The sequence below is a fragment of the Lycium ferocissimum genome, chromosome 10, assembly GCF_029784015.1.
Source record: "Lycium ferocissimum isolate CSIRO_LF1 chromosome 10, AGI_CSIRO_Lferr_CH_V1, whole genome shotgun sequence".
Lineage (NCBI taxonomy): Eukaryota > Viridiplantae > Streptophyta > Magnoliopsida > Solanales > Solanaceae > Lycium > Lycium ferocissimum.
Genome location: NC_081351.1, coordinates 29,932,881 through 29,957,247, shown reverse-complemented (window position 1 = coordinate 29,957,247; position 24,367 = coordinate 29,932,881). Strand labels below are relative to the sequence as shown.

The 24,367-nt window shown below is 35.2% G+C and overlaps 3 protein-coding genes and 1 pseudogene across 4 annotated transcripts; 2 read left to right on the top strand and 2 right to left on the bottom strand.

Annotated features, from left to right (window-relative positions):
* Positions 1-4,549: 4,549 nt before the first annotated feature.
* On the top strand, positions 4,550-6,370 carry LOC132035301 (uncharacterized). The gene is made up of 4 exons (XM_059425574.1): positions 4,550-5,053; positions 5,281-5,358; positions 5,466-5,565; positions 5,852-6,370. The coding sequence occupies exons 1-4, from the start codon at positions 4,703-4,705 to the stop codon at positions 6,181-6,183; spliced, it is 861 nt and encodes a 286-aa protein (XP_059281557.1). The 5' UTR covers positions 4,550-4,702; the 3' UTR covers positions 6,184-6,370.
* Positions 6,371-7,357: 987 nt separating this feature from the next.
* On the bottom strand, positions 7,358-16,463 carry LOC132033295 (probable hexosyltransferase MUCI70). The gene is made up of 6 exons (XM_059423238.1): positions 15,976-16,463; positions 9,945-10,159; positions 9,658-9,834; positions 9,347-9,502; positions 8,317-8,593; positions 7,358-8,162 (listed from the first exon to the last, which is right to left on the bottom strand). The coding sequence occupies exons 1-6, from the start codon at positions 16,340-16,342 to the stop codon at positions 7,930-7,932; spliced, it is 1,425 nt and encodes a 474-aa protein (XP_059279221.1). The 5' UTR covers positions 16,343-16,463; the 3' UTR covers positions 7,358-7,929.
* Positions 16,464-18,535: 2,072 nt separating this feature from the next.
* On the top strand, positions 18,536-18,706 carry LOC132035604 (U2 spliceosomal RNA; annotated as a pseudogene).
* Positions 18,707-18,779: 73 nt separating this feature from the next.
* Positions 18,780-23,464, bottom strand: LOC132033293 (probable E3 ubiquitin-protein ligase ARI2). 2 transcript variants are annotated; one of them, XR_009408696.1, is made up of 7 exons: positions 23,009-23,464; positions 21,762-21,794; positions 21,394-21,673; positions 20,376-20,856; positions 19,453-20,001; positions 19,190-19,370; positions 18,780-19,119 (listed from the first exon to the last, which is right to left on the bottom strand). XR_009408696.1 is itself a non-coding variant. In XM_059423237.1 (6 exons), the coding sequence occupies exons 1-6, from the start codon at positions 23,150-23,152 to the stop codon at positions 19,268-19,270; spliced, it is 1,590 nt and encodes a 529-aa protein (XP_059279220.1). In that variant the 5' UTR covers positions 23,153-23,463; the 3' UTR covers positions 18,780-19,267. The 2 variants fall into 2 exon arrangements, 1 of the variants encoding a protein (XP_059279220.1); XM_059423237.1 differs by having other exon boundaries at positions 18,780-19,370; positions 23,009-23,463.
* Positions 23,465-24,367: the final 903 nt, after the last annotated feature.

Sequence of the window (24,367 nt, the reverse complement as noted above, 5' to 3'; positions counted from 1 at the left end):
AAAATAAAGTTGAGAAGGGTAAATAATTTTAACCCTTAACCAATAATAGTAGATGGGACAGAAATGGAAGAAATAATTGAAACTTTGCGCCTAAACTAAATAACATTTGTCATAGCAGATGAAAGAGTTGATATTTTGCGCCTAAATAACATTAGGTGAAATTACAATCACCAAACTACAACTTCAATTAATTTCTTGAAAATATCAAGCGTAAAATAAACATTGCATAGGATAAGAGAAGGAGAATGTCCATTGTTCATAGTTGAGGGAGAGTTTAATTTTTAAAGCAAAGTTGGGAAGCGTAAATAATTTTCACCCTTGACCAATTATAGTAGTGGGACAGAAATAGAAGAAATAATTGAAACTCTGCGCCTAAATAATTTCTCATAGAAGATGAAAGAATTGATATTTGCGCATTAGGTGAAATTACAATCACCAAACTACAACTTCAATTGGGTTTCCAAAAAAAAAAAAGAGCTTCATTTTCTAAAGCTTTGGATTACTTGCAGGAATTCTGCTACCATTAGCACTTTTTTCCCCCCCAGTACTCTTAGGCCCGTTTGGACCAGTGTTTTAAAAGGCGGGGGCGTAAGGCGAGGCGTTTTATGTCTACCTCAGCGAGGCGTAAGCCCCGAGGCACAGGGCGTAAGCCTCATGGGACTTTAATTTTTAGTATTTCATAAAAGGATATAATTATAATAAATATTTTTAAATAGGTAAAATAGCGTAAAAATTTGAAGAAAACTATAAATATATCCTCCATCCCCACAAAAAAACTAATCAGAACAATCTATTATACGCTACTTACAAGCACAAGTGACTGCTCGTTACTTTTTTGAGATAGTAGAAGACAAGATAAATAATTGGAAAAGAACATATATTAGGCATTCTAGAAATAAAAAAAGGTCGTGACTTTTAAATTTAATGTTTCGGTTCCTTTTTAAAATATTTGAGTAATTACTAGTTGACTTTTGAGAATTTGGGCATTATATTGAGGACTTACTTAACAAATTTTGTTTTAATTTGAAGAAGTTTTTTGGGCTTACGCTCCAACAAAAAAAACTCGCCCCAAACGCCCAGACGTACGCCCCGAATTGCTGGGCGTACGCCTTTTGAGACTTTCGCCTCGAACCTTCGCCCCGGGGCATTTTTGATACACCCCGCCCCGCGGCACGCCCCGCGGCTCGACCCAAAAACGCCTTTTAAAACACTTTGGACATGATTGAAATCATGATATAAAATCAGTGATTTAAAAGCAAAATGATTTGAAGTTGAAGTTTGTTTGGACATGCAATTTAGATTTCTTAAGTTATATTTTTTCTCATAAACATAAAAACTACATAAGTTGTGAAAACTATCAAAACTTCTGTAATTCTTATACAATTTTACCAAATGAGCAAATCAAAGATCTTAACAAAGTTGATACGCTACTAGAAGAACTTTCTAAAAAATACAACATCTATTGATCGAACTTTAATTCAATAAAAAAAAAGATTGAACATGAGTTGTAGTATAACTACTCTTTAAAAGAGTTGCTAATAGTAAATCTGTTATAAATATACTACCAACTTGCAGATCTTTTTTTTTATATTTGATATAAATGGTTGCTAAATATATCTACCAACTTATGGGTCAAGTTTTACATTTTTAAAAATAAAATCATGATTTGGAATCCCAAATCATGATTTTTTGAAGAATTTGAGATTTGAAATCATGATATGAAATTGAAATTGAAATTTTGTGCAAATATCATAGACAAACGCTGATTTGAAATCAAAATATGAAATCATGATTTCATATCACATGTCCAAACGCCTACTTAGTATTTCTTATTTTCCTCCATCAGCAAATTCAAAAGTACTTTATTAAGGAGTATCATTCCCCAACCTGTTGACTTGGATAGGTTGGAATGCAGAAATTTTGATCAGCTATTTCGTTTTGGGATAACTATTTAGACTCTTTTTTTTTTCTTGTATATAATTTAATAAAAGTTTATAAGTTATTTCAAACGTTTGACGATAGTCTAATGTTTTATCTGTAAGGTTGAAAAAATATATGAACAAACATTACAGCTGAATCTACTATTGTCAAGAAGGGTAATTTTCTAAGGAATGTATACATCCAACTTTTAAAAATAGGAACAATATAAATGATGAAACGAAGACCTAAAAAGGAGACATTTGCGTAATTAGCTGTAGTGATGGGCATGGGGAATTTGCCGAATTGCCCTTCGCTGGGGGTGGTCTTTAATTTTTGCCCCTCAAATTGGTGGTCTTTAACTTTTGTCCTTCGCTAAAAATCCCTTGGTTTCGGGTTCGAACCCCCGCTCAGTCAAAAAATTTTAAAAAATTCGCAAGGCAAAGTTTAAAACTCTGCCATAAGACAAAATTTGCATAGGTAGAATTTTGAAGCAAAATTCTGCTTAGGGATTTTTTTTTTACTGAGCTGGGGTTCGAACCCACGATCTCGGGGTATTAGGCGAAGGGCAAAACTTAAAAACCACCAATTTGAAGGGCAAAAATTAAAGACCACCCCAAATGAAGGCCAATCCGCGCAAAAAAATGGATGGGCATGTCTTCATGAGTCGGGTCATTTTGGACATAATTCAAGTTAGCCCACTTAAAATTTGGGCCAATTTAGCTTGCATGTAACCCATTTTTTAGCACGGATTGGCCTTCATTTGGGGTGGTCTTTAATTTTTGCCCTTCAAATTGGTGGTGTTTAAGTTTTTCTCTTCGCCTAATACTCGAGAGGTTGTGGGTTCAAACCCCGGCTCAATTAAAAAAATCATAAGGCAGATGTTTGGATCCGCAAGGCAGAATTTTGCAAAATTCTGTCCATGCAAGAATTTTGCAAATTCTGCCTTGCGAATTCAAACTCTACCTTATGATTTTTTAAAAAAATTTTGACTGAGCGGGGGTTCGAACACGCAATCAAGGGATTTTTAGCGAATGGCAAAAGTTAAAGACCACCAATTTGAGGGACAAAAATCAAAGACCAACCCAGCGAAGGACAATCCTGCAAATTGCCCCATGTAACCTAGATTGGCCCATAATTTTTTATTTTTTTTTATCAAAATATACAAAAATAAGTTTTTTTGAGTTTTGTTTGTTGAAATAGTCATGATAAATAAAGCAACTTTTATTAATTTGATTCGACAATTAAATAAATTATAAAAGAACAAAAGAATTAAAAAAATTGACTCGGCTAATTCAATTATGATCCATTATTGAGCCCAAATTGATTTGTCGATTTTGACAAAGCAAAGGTTCGGCAAATTATAGTAACTCAATTCGTTAATAACCTGTTCAAATATAACACAGACAATCTGCACCTATCTATTTGACACTCAATAATTGATTTGCTCACATAACGGCCGCTCAATCTACCCCGTTCACTAGGGTTTTTTTACATAACATTATGGCACGTGGGGTGACTAACCAAATACAGCCCAAAACAGAGTTTTAAAATTCAACCACGTATAGCAAAAAGGAATTCATCTTTCCAAATACTGAAAAAGATATTCCCTCCGTCCCAATTAACAATAAAAACAACAACAACAACCACCTAGTGAAATCGCGACGTAAATGCAGGAATATATAGACCTTGGGAAGTATCTGAGACCTCTTTCTCTCTACCAAAGGTAGGGACGGTTATTTTCAAAAGACCCCGTCTCATAGAAAGCATAAAAAGAGGTCAGATAAAATCAAAAAATTCAAAGCGATATGGAAATGAAAATAACGAAAGCAACTAAGCCATAATGAAGCAGTTTGCAAAGGAATAGTAGCTACCACAAATAAAATAAGATAATCAAAGTACAGGAAATAACATATAGTAACAGAAATCAAAGCACAAGAAACTATAGCGCGATAAAGCGACTACTAATATGAAAGGATAAACGAGACTATCTACTGCGCTTTCTACCCTAATCGAGTCCTCCATACCTTCCTATCTAAGGTCATGCCCCTTGCAAGTCAGAATCGCGTCATGTCATATCTAATCATCTCTCCCCAATACTTCTTCGGCCTACTCTTACCTCCTCTGAAACAATCCATGGCCAACCTCTCACACCTCCGCACTGGAGCATATGTGTCTCTCCTCTTCACATGCCCAAACCATCTCAGTCTCGCTTCCCACATCCGTCCCAATTAAGTACCTTTTTTTTTCTAGTTTGTCCCAGTATCTCTTTCTATATTTAGTAAGTTCACAATTCAAACATCTTACCTGACAAGTTTAAAACCACAAGATTCAAAAGGACATTTTAGTAAATTACACACATCTTTAATTTAGAATCACAAGATTCAAAAATCTCTTTTTATTCCTTAAATTTTGTGGCTAGTCAAACTAAACACTTAAATTGGATGGAGGGAATACTTCTGCAGTGTGCACCAATAAAACGCCGCGGAATGGTACGAAATGCCACGTGTTCGGAAGAGAATGCTTTAGACCTTACACGCTAAATGTAAAATATCATTGAAAAGTTGAGAGCATGCACCTTTACACCAACCTCTCCAAGAAAAGTGGACAACATGGCCAAAACAAAGGTCACATAATACTTCCCTTCACGACAAGACTAACTAATATGCGACGAATCTTCTGCACTTTGTGGTATCGTATATAAATACTTGGTCGAATGGAGAAAGAAAATAAGAGAGAAAAAAAAGTACTACTTCAATAAAGAGAAATTAAAAGAAGCTGAAAAATGGCAATCAGTGGTAGATTGTTACGTACCTCTAAACAATTGGGGTTAGGTGACGATGGTCCGAAGCAGCAACCATGTTATTCTTTCAGAAATAATTATTCGTTAAGGTTTAAATGTGTAAACAAAGGTGGTCTTGTTGGTGGAGGAGATGTGCAAAAGAAACCAGGGGCAGCCAAGGCTGTTGGTACTGCGACAGGCATGCTTGTGTCTGAACCAATGACACAAAATTGGAATATTTCAGATGTAAGTTTAGTGGCAGATAATGTATCAGATCTGGTACTTCATAACTTGAAAAAGTTCCTCAAACGAATGCCTCAGAAGTTGCATCACTTACAGTTATTCATCGAGAAGGTATGGATTTTCTTTAACTTACTCCCACAGCTAGGATATTATTAGTATAAGACCGAAGTCATTTTTCAAAATTCTCTATGGAAAATAACTAAGTCGTGGTAAATTAGAATAGCTTGGTGTAAATATAGGTGTGGTTCGCATCCATAGAATAATTACATGACACATGTAATTGCATACACTCTTCTCACTAAATCATAGTTAATTAATTCACTCTTCCTGTTTTGCAGGGTATTTTGGATTGCAGGTTCTTCACTCTCTTTGCAGTCGCAGGGACATTGATTGGTTCATTGTTATGCTTTGTCGAGGTAATATATCACTCGTATTATTTATCATTATTTTATCAGGAAGAAAGCATTGATTTTATGCAATTGTAAGACTCTAATAAATTAAACAAATATCCGCGTTGTTGCAGGGATGTTACTTAATCGTAGAGTCATACGTCCACTATTTTATCGCACTCTCACATAAATCAGACCTTGGACATGTCGTGCAGCTATTGATCGAAGCTCTTGGTATGTTTTCCCCTCCCTTTTAAACTTTTGATAGTTTCAAAACATTTTCTTCTGGAATTGATGATAAATAAAAAATTATACCTTCAATATGTTGGTCGTCTTTCCAGTACAGTAAGTGTATTTTAATCGGTTATAACATGTTATTGACTGCATTTTTATGTTACAAAATTAGAATTACTATAGACAGTTAGAAGTTTTCTTAATTTGATGGTATAAAAAAAGTGTATACTCTGTCAACGTACATAAATTTAACTCTAACCGAATAACGTTCTTTTAATTTTTTCAGATATGTTTCTTTTGGGGACTGCTATGCTTACTTTTGGAATGGGTTTGTATGTCATGTTCGTGGGATCAAGAAATAAAGGGCCAGGCCAAAACATGTTTAATTTTCAGACACTTCCATCATTGATGGGAATGAAGTCAGTGATGCAAGCAAAATCAAGAATAGGACATGCACTCATAATGCTACTTCAAGTGGGAGTATTAGAGAAGTTCAAGAATATACCTGTGGTTAATGGATTGGATCTTGCTTGTTTTGCTGGTGCTGTGTTTGTTTCCTCCATTTGTGTGTTCATTCTTTCGAGGCTTGCTGTCACTACCACAAAGGCTGGCAACTAAGTAAATGGACTTTTAGACACTTTTTGATGACGTATATGTATAGAACAGGAAAATTGGTAAGCAAAAATAGGACTGTATACTAGTAAACAATTAGGCCTTCTCATAGTTGACCTTTTTGTAATTTATTCTTTCAATTTGTAACAAATAAATAAAACTGTCCATTTATTTTTGTATTTTTCCGAAAGTTAAATGAATTTCATTCTATATTTTACTTCCTTTGAATGATGAATTCATTTTCCAACATAAAAAAAAATAGTGGGGATATTGGAGGAAATGAAAGTATACGGTCAATTCTGAAAGGGGAATATGACTCTCAATGATAGAATCGTCCTAAACAAGAGGACAGAATAGACAGTTTAGCTGTTGACACTACATAAGAGGGGTTGTTTTTACAGAAAGGGAAAAGGGTCAAAAATACCCCCTCTACCTTGAAAAAAGGGTTAAAAATATCCTCCGAATTTATTTTGGATCAAAAATATCCTCCCATCCTTAAAGTTTTCAAATAAATCCCTGTCTTGACAGAAATTATCCCCCGAAATTACTTTTAGATCCGCTCCATCAGTTAAACCCAACCCAACTAAATAATAACCCATAAGATCCCCTTATTCCCCCAATACGTAGGTTTGAAGTTTGAGAAAATTGGGGGAATAAGGGGATCTTATGAATAATTATTGTTGGGTCGGATTTAAATGATGAAGCAGATTTAAAAAATGATTTAGGGTTATTTTGGGGGATAATTTCCGTCAAGACGGGAGTACATTTGAAAACTTTAAGGATGAGGGGGTATTTTTTTACCCAAAATAAGTTCGGAAAATAATTTTAGCTCTTTTTCCAAAATAGAGGGACATTTTTGACCCTCTTCCCTTGCAGAAATGTTATTCTGTACTATAGGCACAACATATACAGAGGGTGTTTTAGCTAAGCTTAGGTAATTGGCTTACAAGCTAAAATCAATCAAAAGCCACAAGTTGGCCATTCCCAATTTTTACTAATTCTCAAAATGCCTTTTCCAAAACAAAACTCTTAACGTCCTCTTCATTCTGGAACCATCATTCATACTTTTCTTTACAAGAATACTTCTAAATTTATAATTTCTTAAAAAATTGAGGTTTTTTAGGTCCTTTTGACAATCAACAGCTAAAGCAATTTCAGCACTTTTAACCAAACACATAGCTGCTTAAATATAAAATCAATTTCAACACTAAAAACTTATCAGCTATTTACAATCAGCTAATCCAAACAGAATTAAGCAATTTTTCACCTACAATTAAGTAACCGAATATCCAATGATATATTTTACAGCAAATCCTGCAGGAATTCAAGAGAGCTAAAGTTGGTGCTTCAAATTTGATAAATCCGCCACAATATTAACACGGTAGAACGCGAACTCTGGCCGGATACCCAACAAATTTAGCATTTTCAGCAAAGAAGGGATGACCAAAGAATTAAAAATAGATTTTGAAAAAAAAAGACCTTCCAAAAGTAGGCCAGTTTGTTCAAATACACAACATGCATCACTGCTTCTTTCTTCTTCCTGTTGATGATACCCTCTCGGCCTCTTCCTATCCCACCAGGGCTGCAAAAAACAGTGCCCTTTGGATTCTGAAGAATAAATAGGACTACTAATCCTATCTCTCTCTTCAACGTCATCAGCACACATAATAGAGGAAGCAAATATGCCCGAAACTTGGAGAAAAGACCTCGCATTCTTGTTTCATCTTTCTTGTGCAAACAACGAATAATACATCAACTTGTTAGAGGCTTCGCTTTTCTTATGTGACCCATGCTATTGACAAGATCCTTGCGTGTACAAACAGGAAACATATTAATGTTCCTAAAGTCTTTGAACCGCCAAAGGACATACGGAAAACTCAGTTGATCACGAGATGTAAAGCGAACCACCTCATTGAACCACAGGCACATGAACATATTAGTCGATGGAGTGTGCTCTCTCACAATGATTGAAGCCTCAGCTAGAGCTGTACAGATATGTGAGTGTGAGAGAATGATTATCTAGTGGGAGGAAATAAGCCGTCTCATTTAAGGAATTTAGGTAAAGCAGTACAACAATTATGCAGTGGATAACAATCATGGGTAAGCTCAACTCAGCTGACAAGGAAATGAGAAATCTACCTTTCTTCCCATTGAATCGCTTATCCTCAGGGAGGCCATCTTGACGGTACTGAGCTAATTGCACCGCCACTTCCTCCGGGGTGGCTTTGTTTTTCTTGACAACAGCCTTTGCCTCATCATACACGCTACTCCGAGCCCCATGTTCTGAAATTGCTAGTACAGAGCTTGAATGCCAGAGCAGAGCTTCCAACACACCCAACGGATCCCTCCTAAGTTGGGATTTTGAGTCTACCCAAATGGAATATCTAGAATTCGGAAAGAGACGATGGGCCAGCATCTGATTAATTTAGACATGAATTAAATCCTTATATATCATTTCGCAAGTAAAATGTTCAAGCTCATACTAATTCATCCTACCATTTTAACAATTTTAGAGGGATAAATATAGGAAACTTGAAACTGTATTGGAAAGAGTATTCGGGACTGAACATTGGACCAAAAGCATCAAAACCACTTTTTTTGGTCAACATCCTGAAACCCACAATTGGAGACCATGAATCTTTTTTTTTTTTTTTCTTTTTTTTTTATGAAGTTGGAGACCATGACTCTTTACTTCCACATTACACAGTTGTAAGTTGTAAAAATTGGATCTGCTAGATCCAATGACAACAAAGGCACGGAATCTCCAGATGCTATCATCAATCAAAAAATGCAATTGGTAACAAGGAACCCAGGTAGGAGACAAAAAACAAAATGGAAAATCAAGCAGTTCTAGCCACATAGAGGGTATGCAGGTGACATGATGGAAATTCTCCTCCAAAATGATACATGGTCCAATTATTAAATCTTAAGAGGATGCATCAAAAGCCAACAAGTTTGTTTTTCGACATTTTTAATCTTCAACACTGTTCATCATCCCAATTTGCTTCATCACACTTCAACTTTGTAAGACGCCTTTATTGCTCGACACCTCATGGAGAAGAATATTGTCATTGGGGATTGGACAAGATACCAGAAGTTCCACTTCAGGTATTAGGATATTTCAGTGTAACAAGGAAAAGAATACAAGAAATTGAGGAATCAGGCATACCTTTGGGATTTTACCATTCAACCTTTGGTCTGTGAATGGTAGATTCTTAACAAGGATGATGCGCCATTTTCCAATATAACGGTCATTACCAACTTTATGGCCATCTGCCTCTTGTGATGCAAGTGTAATTTCATCCCAAAAAGCCACAAAGCAAACCTGCATCATTTAATTCCAACAACATTGAGTAAACTAATGTGTCCTACATCATTTAAATCTCATTGCCCAACTACTTTACAATTGAAGTGTAATTGTACATAGTGTAAACTAAAGATTGGAAACCATTCATGAGCATTAACAATCCCAAAAATAACCTTCTTGAGAGATGACTCTGACATTCCTATGGGTTGATAGAGGTCATCTCCACCACCAAAAGCACAAGTCGACACCACTGCTTTACAAGATTCCATATAACTTCTATCTTCAATGGAAATCCTAAAGCCTCCTTTATCACTGTAAAAACCACAGTGAATGGACGCCGCTTCTTTCACCTGAGATAATGCTTAGGCAAATTGTCAAAAGAAGAAGAAAGAAAGGGATACGTAAATTAATTTTATAGGTAAATAGGTGATCACCAAAAAGGAAGATGCAGGTCGACAACCTTAAAACTTTCATCCCTTTGCTTCAGAGTTTGGTTTCCTGTGAATAGATTAAATCTTGAGGCCTCCAAGTGTTGCTCAAATGGCCTACCCTCATCTACAGAAGCAGGACTGTCCTCTGTGATGTATACCACCCGTTTAATAGGATCGGCAGGTGCTTTATCCACGGGGAAATCCAGATGCTCAAGTTCTTCTGCCGCTAGTAGCTTCAAGCAAGCTGCGAGATCCATGATTTGTTATACAGTATTGAAGACAACGGTCAAACAACATAGCCACTTTGACAAGAATTTCAAATATCTTAGTACATAACAAAATCATCATGTAATAAACCACAAAAGAATGCTGAATACAGTAGTAAACCGAAGAAAAGCCAAGTGATATCTCCCATATGTCAACTAGATCACTTTAGCACCAAGGTTTATGATTCCTCCTATATCTTTGATTCTCATGTAATAACTCCCAAGTATCATTCGGATTTGATTTTCTTGTGATTGATTAACAACACAGTTATTTGGTTTTACTGAAGGGTGATGGTGTATCCTGAGATTGGTTCATTTGGAGGGACATCTACCTATGATCCCCCTTCTTCGGGGTTGCTATAACAAGGGCATTTCATCCACCTCCACCGAAAAGGGGCATCTTAATACAAATACCCCGTACCACTCTTCCCCTTTCCGCATCCTCTAAAGATTCTATTTTTCCTTCAAGATAGTGGATGGGGATTGGGGGAGTGAGGCTAAATTCAGCATTTTTATTGAATTTATTTCTTACTCCTTTTTGCTTAACAGGTCCCTTATTTCATCGACAATTTTCCTCATTCACTTGTATTCCAGTAAAATCGTCTGATAGTTATGTATTTCACTATAACATTTTTTAGGTGAAGAACATTTGAATGGAAATGGCATAGGCCTCTTTCTTACGTGATTATTCATCCTTTGAAATTAAGCGTGCAGTTGCTAATCAGGATGGTTGAGGTCATGTGCACCTCAATTTAGGAGATTCTTTTTTCTGTTCATTTTGGCAAACTCAACACCCAAACCCCTCTACCGGGCAGAAGCAAATGATGCCTTTCCCACTCCCCGTTGGATTTTTTTCTTTGTTTTCTTTTTAATAGTTCAATTTTGCTCGGACCATCCATACTCAAAAGAAAAGCTAGTTTGCGGACAAATTGAAAACCTTACCTTGGCAAGTTTTGTATGGAAAATCTCTATGACAACATAGTCTAAACTTTAGTCGGCTTGCTTGAGGTTTGGGATCCTAATCTATATATTTATATAATTGCAGGACATAGCCCGGTGATGTGGCGCTTTCTAAGGCCTAGAATGCTATTTATCTTCTTTTTTTTTTTGGCATTTTTTTTGCCTTTTAACCTAATTTTTACATACAAACTTAATGTATTAATTAAATTGCAACAGTCACGACTCCCGACTCACGACTAATTACAAACTAGTAACAGTCACTGCCCTATGTTGGAAACCCCCAAAAGGCGCATTAACAAGTAAGTTTTGTTATTTTTCGAAATGAGATCTCTTTCCCTCTTACAATTTTGAATAGAAGAAAAGGTCCTTTCAGATCTCTCGTGTATTTTTTTTTTAGATCTCTTATGTATAAAAAATGAATATCTCTTGTAAAAAGTTCATAAAATTAAACAAATAAATTGTGAAGGACTAAAAAACCATTTCTCGCTGCAGTATAGAGGGAGGACCACAAATGGGACTGGGACGATGAATGCAGGGTATTACTTCACATATGTTTTCATTTGCTGAAACTTTTCCGTGAATTTTCAGTACATATTCTTCGTTAATTGATATAATGTAGGCTATATTATTATTCGATATAAAAAGCTAACACATTCGATTTAGCTGATGCTCCATCTGATGTTTTATTCTTTGAACAGGGACGTATATTCGTCTTCTCGAGTTATTTTTCACTTCTAGCATATTATTATTTTTCGTGTGAAAATTGCAGCCATTTGAAATTATTAGAAGTACAGTTTTCAAGAAAGTATCATATTAGAATCTTTTGCCATGATATTGTTGCCTATGAAGTTTTTCTATAAGACAAATAAAGGGAACTACGTTATTCACAATTTCTTCAGGTGTGTATGAAATTTAATTAAGATATGTGAATATGTTCACATTTTCTATTTGGTCCTTCAATTGATTTATGAATGATGATGAATTCTTTCCATAATGTTCTATATATTTTGCTTGATATCAGCTTATGATTTGAGAATCTTAAAAGTTAACCATTGTTGTAGATTTTTTTGGATGCAGAAGAAAGTATAAAATAAGAAGCTGTGAAGCAACGGGACTGATGTTAGTTAAGGGGCAAGTCATGAAGGGATCAAACAGTTGATATCCGAAAACCATATGAGTACACTTGGAGTTCTGATTTTTGCTTTTTTCTTTTCATTTTGAATGTAAATGGACATGTAATTTAGCGGCCATTGTTTATTGGGAAAAAAAGTTTAAGAGATCTCGGGAAAGTCCTTTTTTTTCTTGGATAAGAAATCTATACAATAGACAAAAAACTTATGAAAGTTGTCGACCTTATCTATTTTACTTAGGTGGTGATTTCTTTCAATAAACCTCTTACTTTTAGTATATGGACTTCTATGGACTACAATTTAACTGAAACGCTTTGATGTTATCTTTTGATGACTGCATATTTTGCTTGATATCAACTTATGATTTTAGAACCGTGAAAGCTAACCATTATAGTAGATTTTTGGATGCAGAAGGAAGTAATGAATAAGGATATGCAAAGCAGCTGGACTGATTGCTATGTGAGGCAAGTCATGAAGGGATCAAGACTGTTTACATCCCGAAACCACGTGAGTAATCATAGAGTTCTGGTCTTTGCGTTTTTCTTACCCTTGGAATGTGAAATTGCATGTAATTTAGTGGCCACTATTCGGGAAAACAAGTTTAAGAGATCTTGCCCAACCTATCGGTAAACTTTGTCGGTTTCCAGCAAGTCCCTTTTTTTGGGGGAGATAAGGAGTCTATACGTGCCAAACTTTAGGATAAACCCAAAGAAACAAGGCATAGGTGATGGGAATGAACAAATGAGGAGTTTAACGGGAAGTTTGAACTCCTCATTTGTTCAAATCTATTTTTGAAAGCTTAATGGTGGATTCATATAGTTCTTTGGGCTTGGGTATATCCAGGTCCGGTCTTCTACATCTACAGATGTTAATAATAATTCACCCTCAATTTTAGAGGCAATTCAAAAAAAAAAAAAAAAAAAGTCTATGCATACAGGTACAAAAAATCTTATGAAATTTGTCTGCCTTTCTTTGTTTACTGATTGAGGTGATAATTTTTTTCAATAAACCTTTCTTACTTTTAGTAGATGAACTTCTATTACAATTAAACTGAAAATTCACACTACAATTACTGGTCAAATCCATTGGAAACAAAGTAAGACCTCTCATTTTTTGCTTTAGTGCCCTATAATGAAGTTGTTACTTGAATCCTTTCAGATAGGATGAAAAGGGCGTCTATAACTGTCTAGGTTGAAGTTCAAGAATCAAAACCAAATTTTCCTGTACAGTTACAGTCTTCACTATCTTACTTTAAAAAAAATATATATACATATATTGTAACAGTTTCCGATTTGAAGAAAGAACCGACACTTTAAGGCAGTAATGCTCTATCATTGTGTGGTCAGGAAAATCAATAGCTTTCACTTGGATAAGAATTTTCATTATTGCTAGACCATTATCTATTTCTCTTTCTCCTCCCTAGATTAGAGTGTGGTTGGAGGTAGGAATAGTCTCCTTGAGACCTTTCTAACGGAGGAAGTTTAAAAGTTTACTGTGGTATTTCTAATGTTTCTTATGTTTTTAAATAAGCTAATGTTATCCAAAGACATTATTGAGGTTGGTTATTTTGCTCATCTCTGCTTTCCTCCAATTTTATAATTGATAACGTGTTTGCATATCAAGATTTTTTTTTTTTTTTTTTTTTTTGAAACTGGTAAATTGAAAGAGGATTCTAAAGCCAGCAAATCAAGATGTACTAGGTTAGTAACTTAAAAATAAAAGAAAAAAAATTATTTTTTGTCCCTCTACAGATAAGGGAGTCTTTTACTATTGCGCATATCTTCTGTAATCTGTACTATCTCAGTGGTATTTGATAAAATACTTTACCTTCCTCTGAAAAGCACATCTCATGTCTCTTATGTTCTCTAAAATTCTATGAATGTTACATTTGAGAAAACTAACAAGCTAAATAAGTCACATATTTTACTGACAGTAGGTCTCTATCTCTTAAAGATTGAGGGGGAAGGTTAACTGTACTTGTATGCCACCTCTCTGTGTTCTTCAGCTACTACATAACTTTTTTTTTTTTTGATGAAGTAAGTGGTTGTATTGAAGTAAGTGGTTGTGTTCTTCAGCTACTACATAACTTAAGATCACAAGCCCTTTTAGATACTTTTGTTTATTGCGTCTCATGGGAATTGTATGAACTGTCATTTAGATTCTCTTCTCTCGGGTTCTCTTTTGTTTTCCCCCGTTTCTGAGTTCTCAGAAAGTTTAATCAAATTTGGAAGTCCATGAGGAGCATTTGTTCTTAGTTGCATTTTCTTTTGATTTGATATGTTCTGTAGGTTACCAAATGCTCCTGACATGGAGATCTATTCGTTGTATGGAGTCGGCATTCAAACTGAAATAGCATATGTTTACATACGGATACCAACAGCAGAATGCAATACTCCATTCCGATTTTCATGATTTTTAGTTACCATGATTGAACTCATCGGGATAGCGAGGATTTGAAAATTGTTTCTGCTGCTCTTGCATTTGATGCAAATGCATTACCATTTGAGGTACTGATATTTCTTTTATGGCTACACACGATGCTTTAGCGTGTAGTTCTTCAATTGATCCATGGTACCACAGTAACTTTATTGTCAATGTCAAAATTTCTTTTTTATCTTTGTGCTTAAAACATTATCTCTTCTATCTCGATTATGCTCACTAAAATTATATATTTCATAAATTTAAAGATGTCTTTCATGACTGCGCGAAGTGCGGGCAAATTTAGTTACAGTATATTCAGGGTAAGCAGGGAATAGAGGTTGAATCCAATAGACATATCCTTAAGGAAATTTCAGTTGCTAGCTAAATGATAAAAGTAATCCTTTAGCTTGCTCAGACTAAACCAAATAAAGGGTCGGTAATGGAAGGTGAAAGAGTCGGCATTTATGAAGAGTCAAGGGATTCTTACTGCTATCTGTGTTTCAAGAAATGCAGCCCTTAACATGTTCTGGCTGACATAGATCACAGACTTTTGATAGATGCAGTACCACCAGTTCTATCCGGCTACTTGACGAGCATATTCTTTTTTGTATAAGTACGAGTATAGTCTCTTTCTTGTAAGAACAAAGCAAGGTTTTCTAAACCACAAGGAAGAGTATATTTATCAGTACCTTCACATTGAAACATGCTTTCACGTGGAGAATTTAATTATCTCTATCTCGAGTACAGGGCATTTTAAGTCTCTCCAAAGCAATTATACAAATCTTCACATACATAATCAAAAAAATTCTTTAGTGTTCTATTAATCAGAAACATACTTTTATTATCAGAAAGATAGTCGTAAACAAAACAACGTTTTAGTGTTTTATATGAACTAATATCCCAACTCCCAACCACAACCTTCTTTTTTCTCGAGGTCTATCCTAGGAAGGGATATCAATGAGGGCTCGATGATTCTTAATAAAGCATCTGAGATAGTAAAGATCAGATTTTTATCATTTTACTTATGCCTAGCAACAATCAGAAACATTTAGAGCTTCAAATCGGATACTTGACCAAAGACTACAGAAGCAGCCTATCAAATCCTAAATTCACACTTTAAATCATTATATGAGGAGCATTTCATACACAATGCATGTAAAATTTCATTTCAAATTTTCAAGTTTCAACTTCAAAAACAACGGCCAAACAGGAGCAAATTAGATCAATTCATATCATAAATTTTAAAACTGAAACTTTACAGTAAAACAAAAAAGGAAACTCACGTTCTCTAACTCCATGAACAACATGAGTAACCGGATCAACACGATTCAAATTCGCAGGCACTTTCTTCTCAACAACCTTATCAACTTTATTTCCTTTCACCTGATTCGATTTCTGACTAGGTTTTCCTCCAATTCGAGATGCCTCAAATACAAGAAGACTTGCGGCAAGTAAGAAGAGCAAAACAGGCCACCACTTAAGGAGTTTTTTCAGGACAATGTGAGAAAACCCGGGTTTGTTACGGTGGCTAAGTTTCTTTCTCTTTCTTCGAGCACGTGCCCTAAGTTTATTGGCGAATTCGTCGGGTTCGTCGTCGGAGACGTTAATTGCGACGCTGTTGTTGTTTAACATCGACGCCGACGACGACATTTAACGGCCGTGAGTTGACGGAGATTCCAAAACGACGTTGTACGGAGCTTTCTGTATGATGTGTTGATCTGATATAAGTATTTCTTTTCTTATCAGAGTAGAGGCAGAAGTGAATCCTTTTTTTTTTTTTTTTTAGTTACATTTACTAAAAGGACAGAGCAATTATTCCTTTAATTTTAAAATTCGTTCTTAGTTAATGAAAACATTCTTAGCAAATTATAGAACCGAAAGCCTATGATGTTATCTCATGCTAATGTATACAGAGCATAGGCTTACTTTGAGCACTCTAATTTCTTCAAAGTAATAGCGCCGGAGGCACGACCCGACCAATTAAGGCCAGGAGCGCATCGTCGGCAGAAGGGAAGAGACAGGTGCACACTAGAAGCGGACCGGCCGGCCCATTCCAAAGTCCAACTACAAGCTTTTTAATTGCAACAACTAAAATATATGCTATTGGGAATTATTCTTTAGGCTGCACCAGACTTGCCCTCCAATGGATCTTCCTTTATTAGAAGTGACTTAGGGTCGTTTGGTTCGCGGACTAATTATTTCGGATTATAATTTTGGTATTTCACTTTGAAATAATATAATTCAAGTTTAATGAGATAAGATGGAATTATAATTCTAGGATTAAGGTTGAGATTAAATTTATCGCGTATTTAATTCCAACCTTAATCCTGTGATATCTCATCTTATCTTGCGTACCAAATGATGCCTTATTATATACACCATCTATCCCAATTTATGACATAAGTTGAATCAATACAAGATTTAGGAGGAAAATGGATCTTTAAAACTAGTGGTCTTATAGTCATTTTATTTGTGTAGCTGTAGAATTTTGAAACTTAACTTAATGGTATTTATATGATTATAAAATTAGTATTTTTCTCTTTTTTTTTTTTTTGTCCTTTAGAACAGATTAATAAGATAATAATGTCACATAATATAAACGTAAGGATTACAAATTTTCATGTAGCCACTTACGTCTTTAACAATCTTTTGCCGTAAATTCTATCTGAGAGTAAAGATGATTTTAGGTATAAGCATAGTTCTATAAATTTCATGACTCGAGGAGTTGGAAGATCTTATTCTGTGAACTTAAAGTGGCTTAATAATTAAGGGCCCTCTTCATTAGACGGCTCTTGCCTTTTCAAGTGCATCTTAGAAAGAGTTACCCCTAGAGTAAAAAGTGTTACTGCCTTAGCCAAGCTTGATAAGATTTTTTTAGAAAACATAGAAGATAAAATGTTACTCCCTGCTCCCTAGAGCCCTTTGAACATTTTCTTTTTTGCTTTTTTCAATTTTTTTCTTTTCAAAAAGCTTATTTGGTTATATATTGTGTCAATTTTTCACCCTAAACTTGGAATAGAAATTTTCTAAGTTTGAAAAATGGAGCGGGAAAGATATATAACTTAATGGCAGAGTGTCACCTCGACGTGGTAAGTCATCACTTCGAGTTTGATTATCCCTAAGCTTGTTGTGAGTTTTTCTAGTTGGATTTGCTCCCGCCATTGTTCAATGAGAAAGGATCTCGTAAGATTGACCTGACTTTAGGAATGACTATATTCTTGGGAGTGAATTGCAGACGACTATGACGCCGTATAGATACAAGTAATATATTGAAACAAAAGATAATTACCAATCCATATTAGTTCATTCAACGTTACTTCAAAATATTCTTTTTCAACTCAACTTCATTTTTTTTTTTTGGCAATTATCATTCAACTCATGTCCAAACGCCTGCTTCATGTTTGAAATTTCATTGAGAATCAGATTTTCATTGTTTGGATGGTCTTTGTTCTTAAGAACTAGATATTTGAGCATGACCGTTAACTTAAGGATTATTAGATGTTATTCTAAAAAGTAAGAAGACTTGCATCAACTAAAGATGAGTTTTAATACTTGCGTTGTTAAAAAATATTCATTGAAATTAATTAGGGAGTAGAGATGAAGAAGACTTCTTTTCCTAATTTAAGCTTTCGTGTTTATACGTTCAATTCATTTCCTAATTTCGTGTTTATAGGAAAAGTGCAGATGCATAATATCAGCTACACTTTCTATAGTTGATCAGACGCGTTTCAAGCTACTCTGCCTTTGCTATCTTAGTATTCTCATTGTCCCACACCGAAAGAAGCAAATAAGTAGACAGCTGAGAGGAGCTATAAAGTGCAAAACCCTTCTGCAAAGAAAAGCATACCTTTCTCGGCCTTTTGGCTAAGATCAAGTGTAGTATCTGTTCTTATCAGTTTAATATTTGATATGTGGGTCATTCACCACACGATATTAACTCAATTTTTGAAGGGGGAAGGTTCATCAAGGTAGCTTGCTATCTGGGCTTTCCCCACCAACACAAGTTTAATCTTTTGAAAGTGCTGCCAAGTGATCGGGCTCAGTTGATGTACTCTAGACTAAATTTGACTACGTTCTTAAAAGTATGTTAGTAATTAGTCATAAAAAAATAGAATTGGTTGATAATCAAATCATTTGTCCAGTAAAACATACACAGAATTGTTCTCTTATTTGAGCTATCACATTGTTCTGATAATTCTACATGATACATTGGCAAAACTTATATCTGGTCCTCTTCCTAAAACTATAGGATTTATGTTCATGTGACTATAACCCTCTATTAAACCTTTTTCTCCGAAAAATACAATCTAGCTATACTAACAATAAGAATACAATTGCTTGCCAATGTTCATTAAACTAGTTAGGGAACCATCTTTCACAAAAATGACACCATCCAAATGCTCAAAACTTGCAAATTTCACTCAGCACTGCATGGCAATTTCAAGTTATGAAAATTCTTTAGTCAGATAAACTATATATGGATAAAAGGAGTGCAACCTGCATTGTTTTCCATGCCTTGCGTTGAGACTTGAGATCGCTCTCTATAGTAAAGATACATTACGAGTATATCTGAATCTATAGTTCTGATGCTTTCTCCACACCCTTGGATCTATAACGAGCTATCGTATGAGTAGTTTGTTGTAGAGGAACCAGCAAATCGTTGTCAATGCACTCGTACCTGAAAAATTAAAATTGAGGAATGAGGTTCACATAAAAAACGATATACTTGCTGCAGCAAAATATATGTAATTTACACTCACAAGTTTTTGCAGAGGTCATCGGTTACTGTGGAGAGAGTAATAATTTTCATTCTTGTCTCCACAAGCTTATCTTCAGGATAGTTAGCAAATGGCTCTTCCAAGAACATTGAAAGTCTTTCAATATTTGTTTCAAGTTGCTGCTGCTGGTCCTCAAAAAGGTTCTGCTTTATCCCTCTTTCCTCTTTCGTTATTTCATTCGCAAACAGATCACCGAAATAGTAGTATGCAAATGGATAAGAATTGGCGACAACTCGCCTTGATCGGCCCAGTCTATAAAATCCACTCATTGCCCAGCTGAAATCTTTTAATTGGAGGAATTCCTTTGCTTCAAGGCTACAAACTTTATCAAGTATTTTTTGCTTCGTTTCAGATGCTTCGATCTTCAATGAATCAATATGAGCCTTATAGCGACCAAAATAGTGAGTAAGGCGCCAATAGCCCTCTACGTTATCCTCACTTTTCAAATGGCTTGCTTTGTATCTGCCACAAGTATGACCTGCTATACTATTCCAAGTATGCTCAAGTCCAGTAGCTCCACCACAGAGCCAACTACGAAGAACAAAACAAATTTTACAGAAATGTTAATATGATAAGCAACAGTAAGAGAAAATTAGTGATCTACTCCCTCTGTTTCAATTGGTTTGTCTTACTTTCTTTTGCATATTTCCAAATTTGGCAACTCTTTAATTTCAATATCCCACATGCATGATTAAGATCACAAGATTAAAGGGCATTTTGCTCCATTATACATATATTTAATTTAAGACCACAAGATTCAAAAGTCTTCTTTACTTTCTTAAACTCCGTGCCTAGTCAAACTAAGACAAAAAAATTGAACCGGAGAGAGTCATATATGGAAATGAAAATTTTACGGCTAGAGCTGCATATTACAAGTACAGAAAAATCTAATTCATAAGTCTTACCAAAATGGCTGTCCACACATGCAGGTTACCAGGTTACATCCTCCATCCTTTTCCACAATCTTATGACATTTTGGACAATGCTTGGTTTTCTCTGACAACCAAGTGACAGTTGGAGCTTCATCGTCACACTTCTTCAGCCAAAGGTCCCACATAGCACATGAACACGGTGAGTGCAGTTCACACAAGCAATTAAAACAGAATTGTTGACCACATGCACACTCAACTTCACAGTACTCGTCATCCTCAACACGAATTGCATTGCCACAATGAGGAACACTAGGGCACCATTTAACCCTCTTATTGTCCTCAATATATGATTCTAGGATAAAACGATCGAACTTTTCTGCCAAATTAGGATCCTTTGTTGTGACCAAATCCCTAATCTTTCCTTCATCACAGATTGTTTTGCACTTTTGAGCCATGCATGTTATACGTCTACTCTTACCATCATTTATCTTTACTATGAAATACTCCGTCCAACCTGTAAGAAGACAATGAACAAAAAACCAAAACCAACTTTTAGGCTACATCTAAAAATAGGGGTGACAAGACCCTATAAAACTGAGAACACGAAGAAATTCAATCAAAATGGATCTAGCTATCTAGATTTTAAAACGAGAAACGATCACTGTCACACAAGATAGAATTGCAGAAACCTTCAACATGACCAAGTAAAGAAGTTCTACATATGATTGATTCCATTAATTAATGATGAGTACGAAAAAGAAAACTAGAATTAGCAACAAACTTCGTCGTTAAATTGCTCGTACTAACTAAATTTTCTGATAATCCGTCGCTAAACAGGATTAGCGACGGATTTTTCTGTTTAGCTACAAAATTTGTCCATCACTAATTCCTATTTTTTTCATACAGGTAACACATGATAACATAAATATAAAATGACTGGAAAATAACCTGCAAAGGAAGTTATCAGCGTTGTGTATGCTGAATAACGGGTAGACATATGAGTCACAAAAAAGCAAATTCAAAGAGAGATGAGGCGGTGGAAGATGCTCACAATCATTGCAAAACCTATGATCACATTCCATAAGCGTTGTTTGCTCAGCAGGGAAATCTTCAAAGCAGATTTCACATGTAAATTCAGTTGAGGGGTCGGTGGCAGGATTCTCATCTTTCTCTTCTAGTGTTACACCAGCTTCTGCATACAATTTTTCTTTCCCTCTTTCAACAAAAATTGCAAAGACCTTATCAACATCCCATTGATAATGAATAAGCAAGGTTCGTGCATGATGTTCTTTCAGAGAAAGCAAGTCTACTACACGCTGTAAATCTTCTTTCTGCAAATTTTATGGAATGCTTCACATCTCTGAAACAAATAGCGACAAAATATGAAAAACAAGAAACAGCGACAAAATATGTACTAACCTGCGCTGCTAAAAGGGACTCTTTCCGGATTACCTGCAACCAAAAAAGAAGAACTAAATTTTCATATTCAAAAAGACAGAAAACAGCACACAACTCTCAACATATTAAATACCAAATATCGCATAATTGAAGGGCCATTTCGCATTGTCCTTTTCTCTCAATTAGTAGTTGCATCCAAGACTCCATGCCATCATATAACTGGTTTTTGTGAAGTGTTAAAGATTGCCTTATAGGTTCTGAAAGTTCAATAGATATTTCTATGACTAAATTAGAGGGAGTTGATGTCATTTTACCAGAAGTTCACAATATACACACAAACAACAAGTCGGATAACCCCCTTACCTTAATAACATCAAAGATGCTACGCAGTAGTTGTTAATCATTCAACAGAGCAAACAATAGGAACAACCCAAACTATTTGGCATTACCTATATGGCGGACCTAGGAATTTGGTGAAGAGTGTGCAAATTTTCTTCTCACTTGTGTTAAGGGTGTGCAAAATTAAATATATACTCATAATAGCTAACATTTAACCTATGTACACCGCATAATTTTCCGCGAAGGGTGTGCACCGGACCACCCTTCGCCTAAGGTGGCTCCGCCCATGCCTATATGAATCTTCAATATGTCTCCCTCTCCATTTGGACGCATGTAAGACATATTATGAGTTCTTTAACACTAGAGGTTCTCTGAATTTTCTAGTGATACACATTTCTACACAAACTAAAAAGGCTCACTCAATAGTGCAAACCTATCTTACTAATTATAGCCTGTTTGGTGCCTGTTTGGTCAAGCTATGGGAACCTAAAAGTGCTTATTTTTTTTCAAGAAGTGGTCATTTCAGAAAGATGAAGTTTTTGACCAAGCTCTTAGGAAAAAGATAAGTGCTTTTAAGTAGTAGTTGCAGAAATTGTCTTTCATAAGCTTAAAAAAAGCAGCTTTTTCCCGATAGCACTTTTGGAACCTTATCAAGTACAAATTGATTAGCCGAGCACAAATTGGTACTCCCAAAAAGTACTTTTTCAAAAAACACTTTTCAGGCTAATAACCAAGAAAAGAAAAGAAAAAAAACCCATCCTTTACCAGCCATGTAAGGAGAATTCAAGAACTTGACTTGATTAACAAATTTAACAAAAAATATTAACCCTTAGGGGCTTTACTCCTTATCATAAATTAAAAGGGAACAATAATCAAATGGAGAGAAATCAAAAAGAAATGATTTTGGGATAAAAAAAATTAAGTTATACCCTGCATGATGGAGCTTTGCCACAGGCCAAATCATCATCAGATTCAGGTTCAGGGTCACGATCATAATCAGACTCGTACTCATCATCGTACCCTCCATTATAATATTCTTCATCACTGCTCCCATACATGTCATCTATTGCCATATTTATGCAGAACCCAAAAATGAAAGTATGACAAAGTGTGTGAAAATTGCAGAAAAAATGAAAGTGGAATTTGCTTTTTTTTTTTTTTTTTTTTAATTCGTCACCAATGCAAGAATTGGTGACGAATTTATGGAGGGGACAGCAAATAACCCCTCCAAGAAGAGAGAATCTTTGTCTGTGTGTTGTTTTTTTTGCTGTTATTAAGGTTGTTGATTTGTGGTTTCCTGTGAAGTTGAAAAGAAAAGTGGAGTGATTTTGATTGTTGCAATGGTCTTGGCCTTATATAGGTACTTTGTTTAGTGGAAATCCTTGGTCAATGGTTAACCATATAATACTTTAAAATAGAGTGAAGGTGGACCGTAAATAGTGTGGAGGTGAAGAAAGTAGAAGAAAAGGCGCTTAACCATATAACTGGACAACTAATTCTTGCCTTCATCTTTTATCTATTTATGGATTTAATTTTATTGTGATTGAGAATTCTTTTATCATTTTTATTAGTATATTAATGTTGTTGTTATTGTGGTGACTTGAAAGTCTGGGAAGTAAAAACTACTGAGGTGGAACCTTGTCTTCTCAACTTCTTTTGGTAATTTTCTCAAATTTGTAGAGAGTAGCACTCACTACATTTTTCCCTAAATTGCGGCCAAAATGTAATTGGATTTTGGACTAAAAGCATTCACCTTTGTTATGTGGGTTAGATATTACTCAATTAACAAACATTGCTATTTAAGATTGTTGTTAACGAGTGGGACGAAGGATTCCCCTTTTTGACACAAATTATCACCAAATGGAAGGTAAGTAACACGGTTTGTGATACTGGAGAAAGAAACACGGTTTATACTTTATAAGCAGCTGAAGGTTTTAAAGAAACTTACCGAAAACACACACACACACAAAAAAAAAAAAAAAAAAAAAAAAAGATTCAAGGGTCAAAATAAAAGGAAAAAGTACTAATGTTGTAGATACTACAAAGATGGAAATTTTTATCTAATGGGGGAGTATCTACTAGTGTTTAAGCATTTGAAATGATAGTAACACTTTTTACTATTTCCACCAATTGTTCAAATGGAAATGGCAATTAACTTTAATGCGCATCAACCTAAAATCAACTTTAAAGTTTAAACAAAAAAGTGTACATAGTGATAAATATTGTTTTATCGCCCGCCACTATGAATTGATCGCAAGCACTACATAATTTTCTATTTCAACGTTACA

Excerpts from the sequence above, each read along its gene's own strand:
- LOC132035301 (XM_059425574.1), top strand. The coding sequence starts at position 4,703 with ATGGCAATCAGTGGTAGATTGTTACGTACCTCTAAACAATTGGGGTTA. Across the intron at positions 5,054-5,280 it reads TACAGTTATTCATCGAGAAG|GGTATTTTGGATTGCAGGTT; the intron begins GTATGGATTTTC and ends CCTGTTTTGCAG. Across the intron at positions 5,359-5,465 it reads CATTGTTATGCTTTGTCGAG|GGATGTTACTTAATCGTAGA; the intron begins GTAATATATCAC and ends GCGTTGTTGCAG.
- LOC132033295 (XM_059423238.1), bottom strand. The coding sequence starts at position 16,342 with ATGTCGTCGTCGGCGTCGATGTTAAACAACAACAGCGTCGCAATTAAC. Across the intron at positions 8,594-9,346 it reads TGAATGGTAAAATCCCAAAG|ATGCTGGCCCATCGTCTCTT; the intron begins GTATGCCTGATT and ends TAAATTAATCAG. Across the intron at positions 8,163-8,316 it reads GCGATTCAATGGGAAGAAAG|CTCTAGCTGAGGCTTCAATC; the intron begins GTAGATTTCTCA and ends ATATCTGTACAG.
- LOC132033293 (XM_059423237.1), bottom strand. The coding sequence starts at position 23,152 with ATGGCAATAGATGACATGTATGGGAGCAGTGATGAAGAATATTATAAT. Across the intron at positions 20,857-21,393 it reads TCATAGGTTTTGCAATGATT|GTTGGACGGAGTATTTCATA; the intron begins GTGAGCATCTTC and ends GTCTTCTTACAG. Across the intron at positions 19,371-19,452 it reads GATGACCTCTGCAAAAACTT|GTACGAGTGCATTGACAACG; the intron begins GTGAGTGTAAAT and ends TTAATTTTTCAG.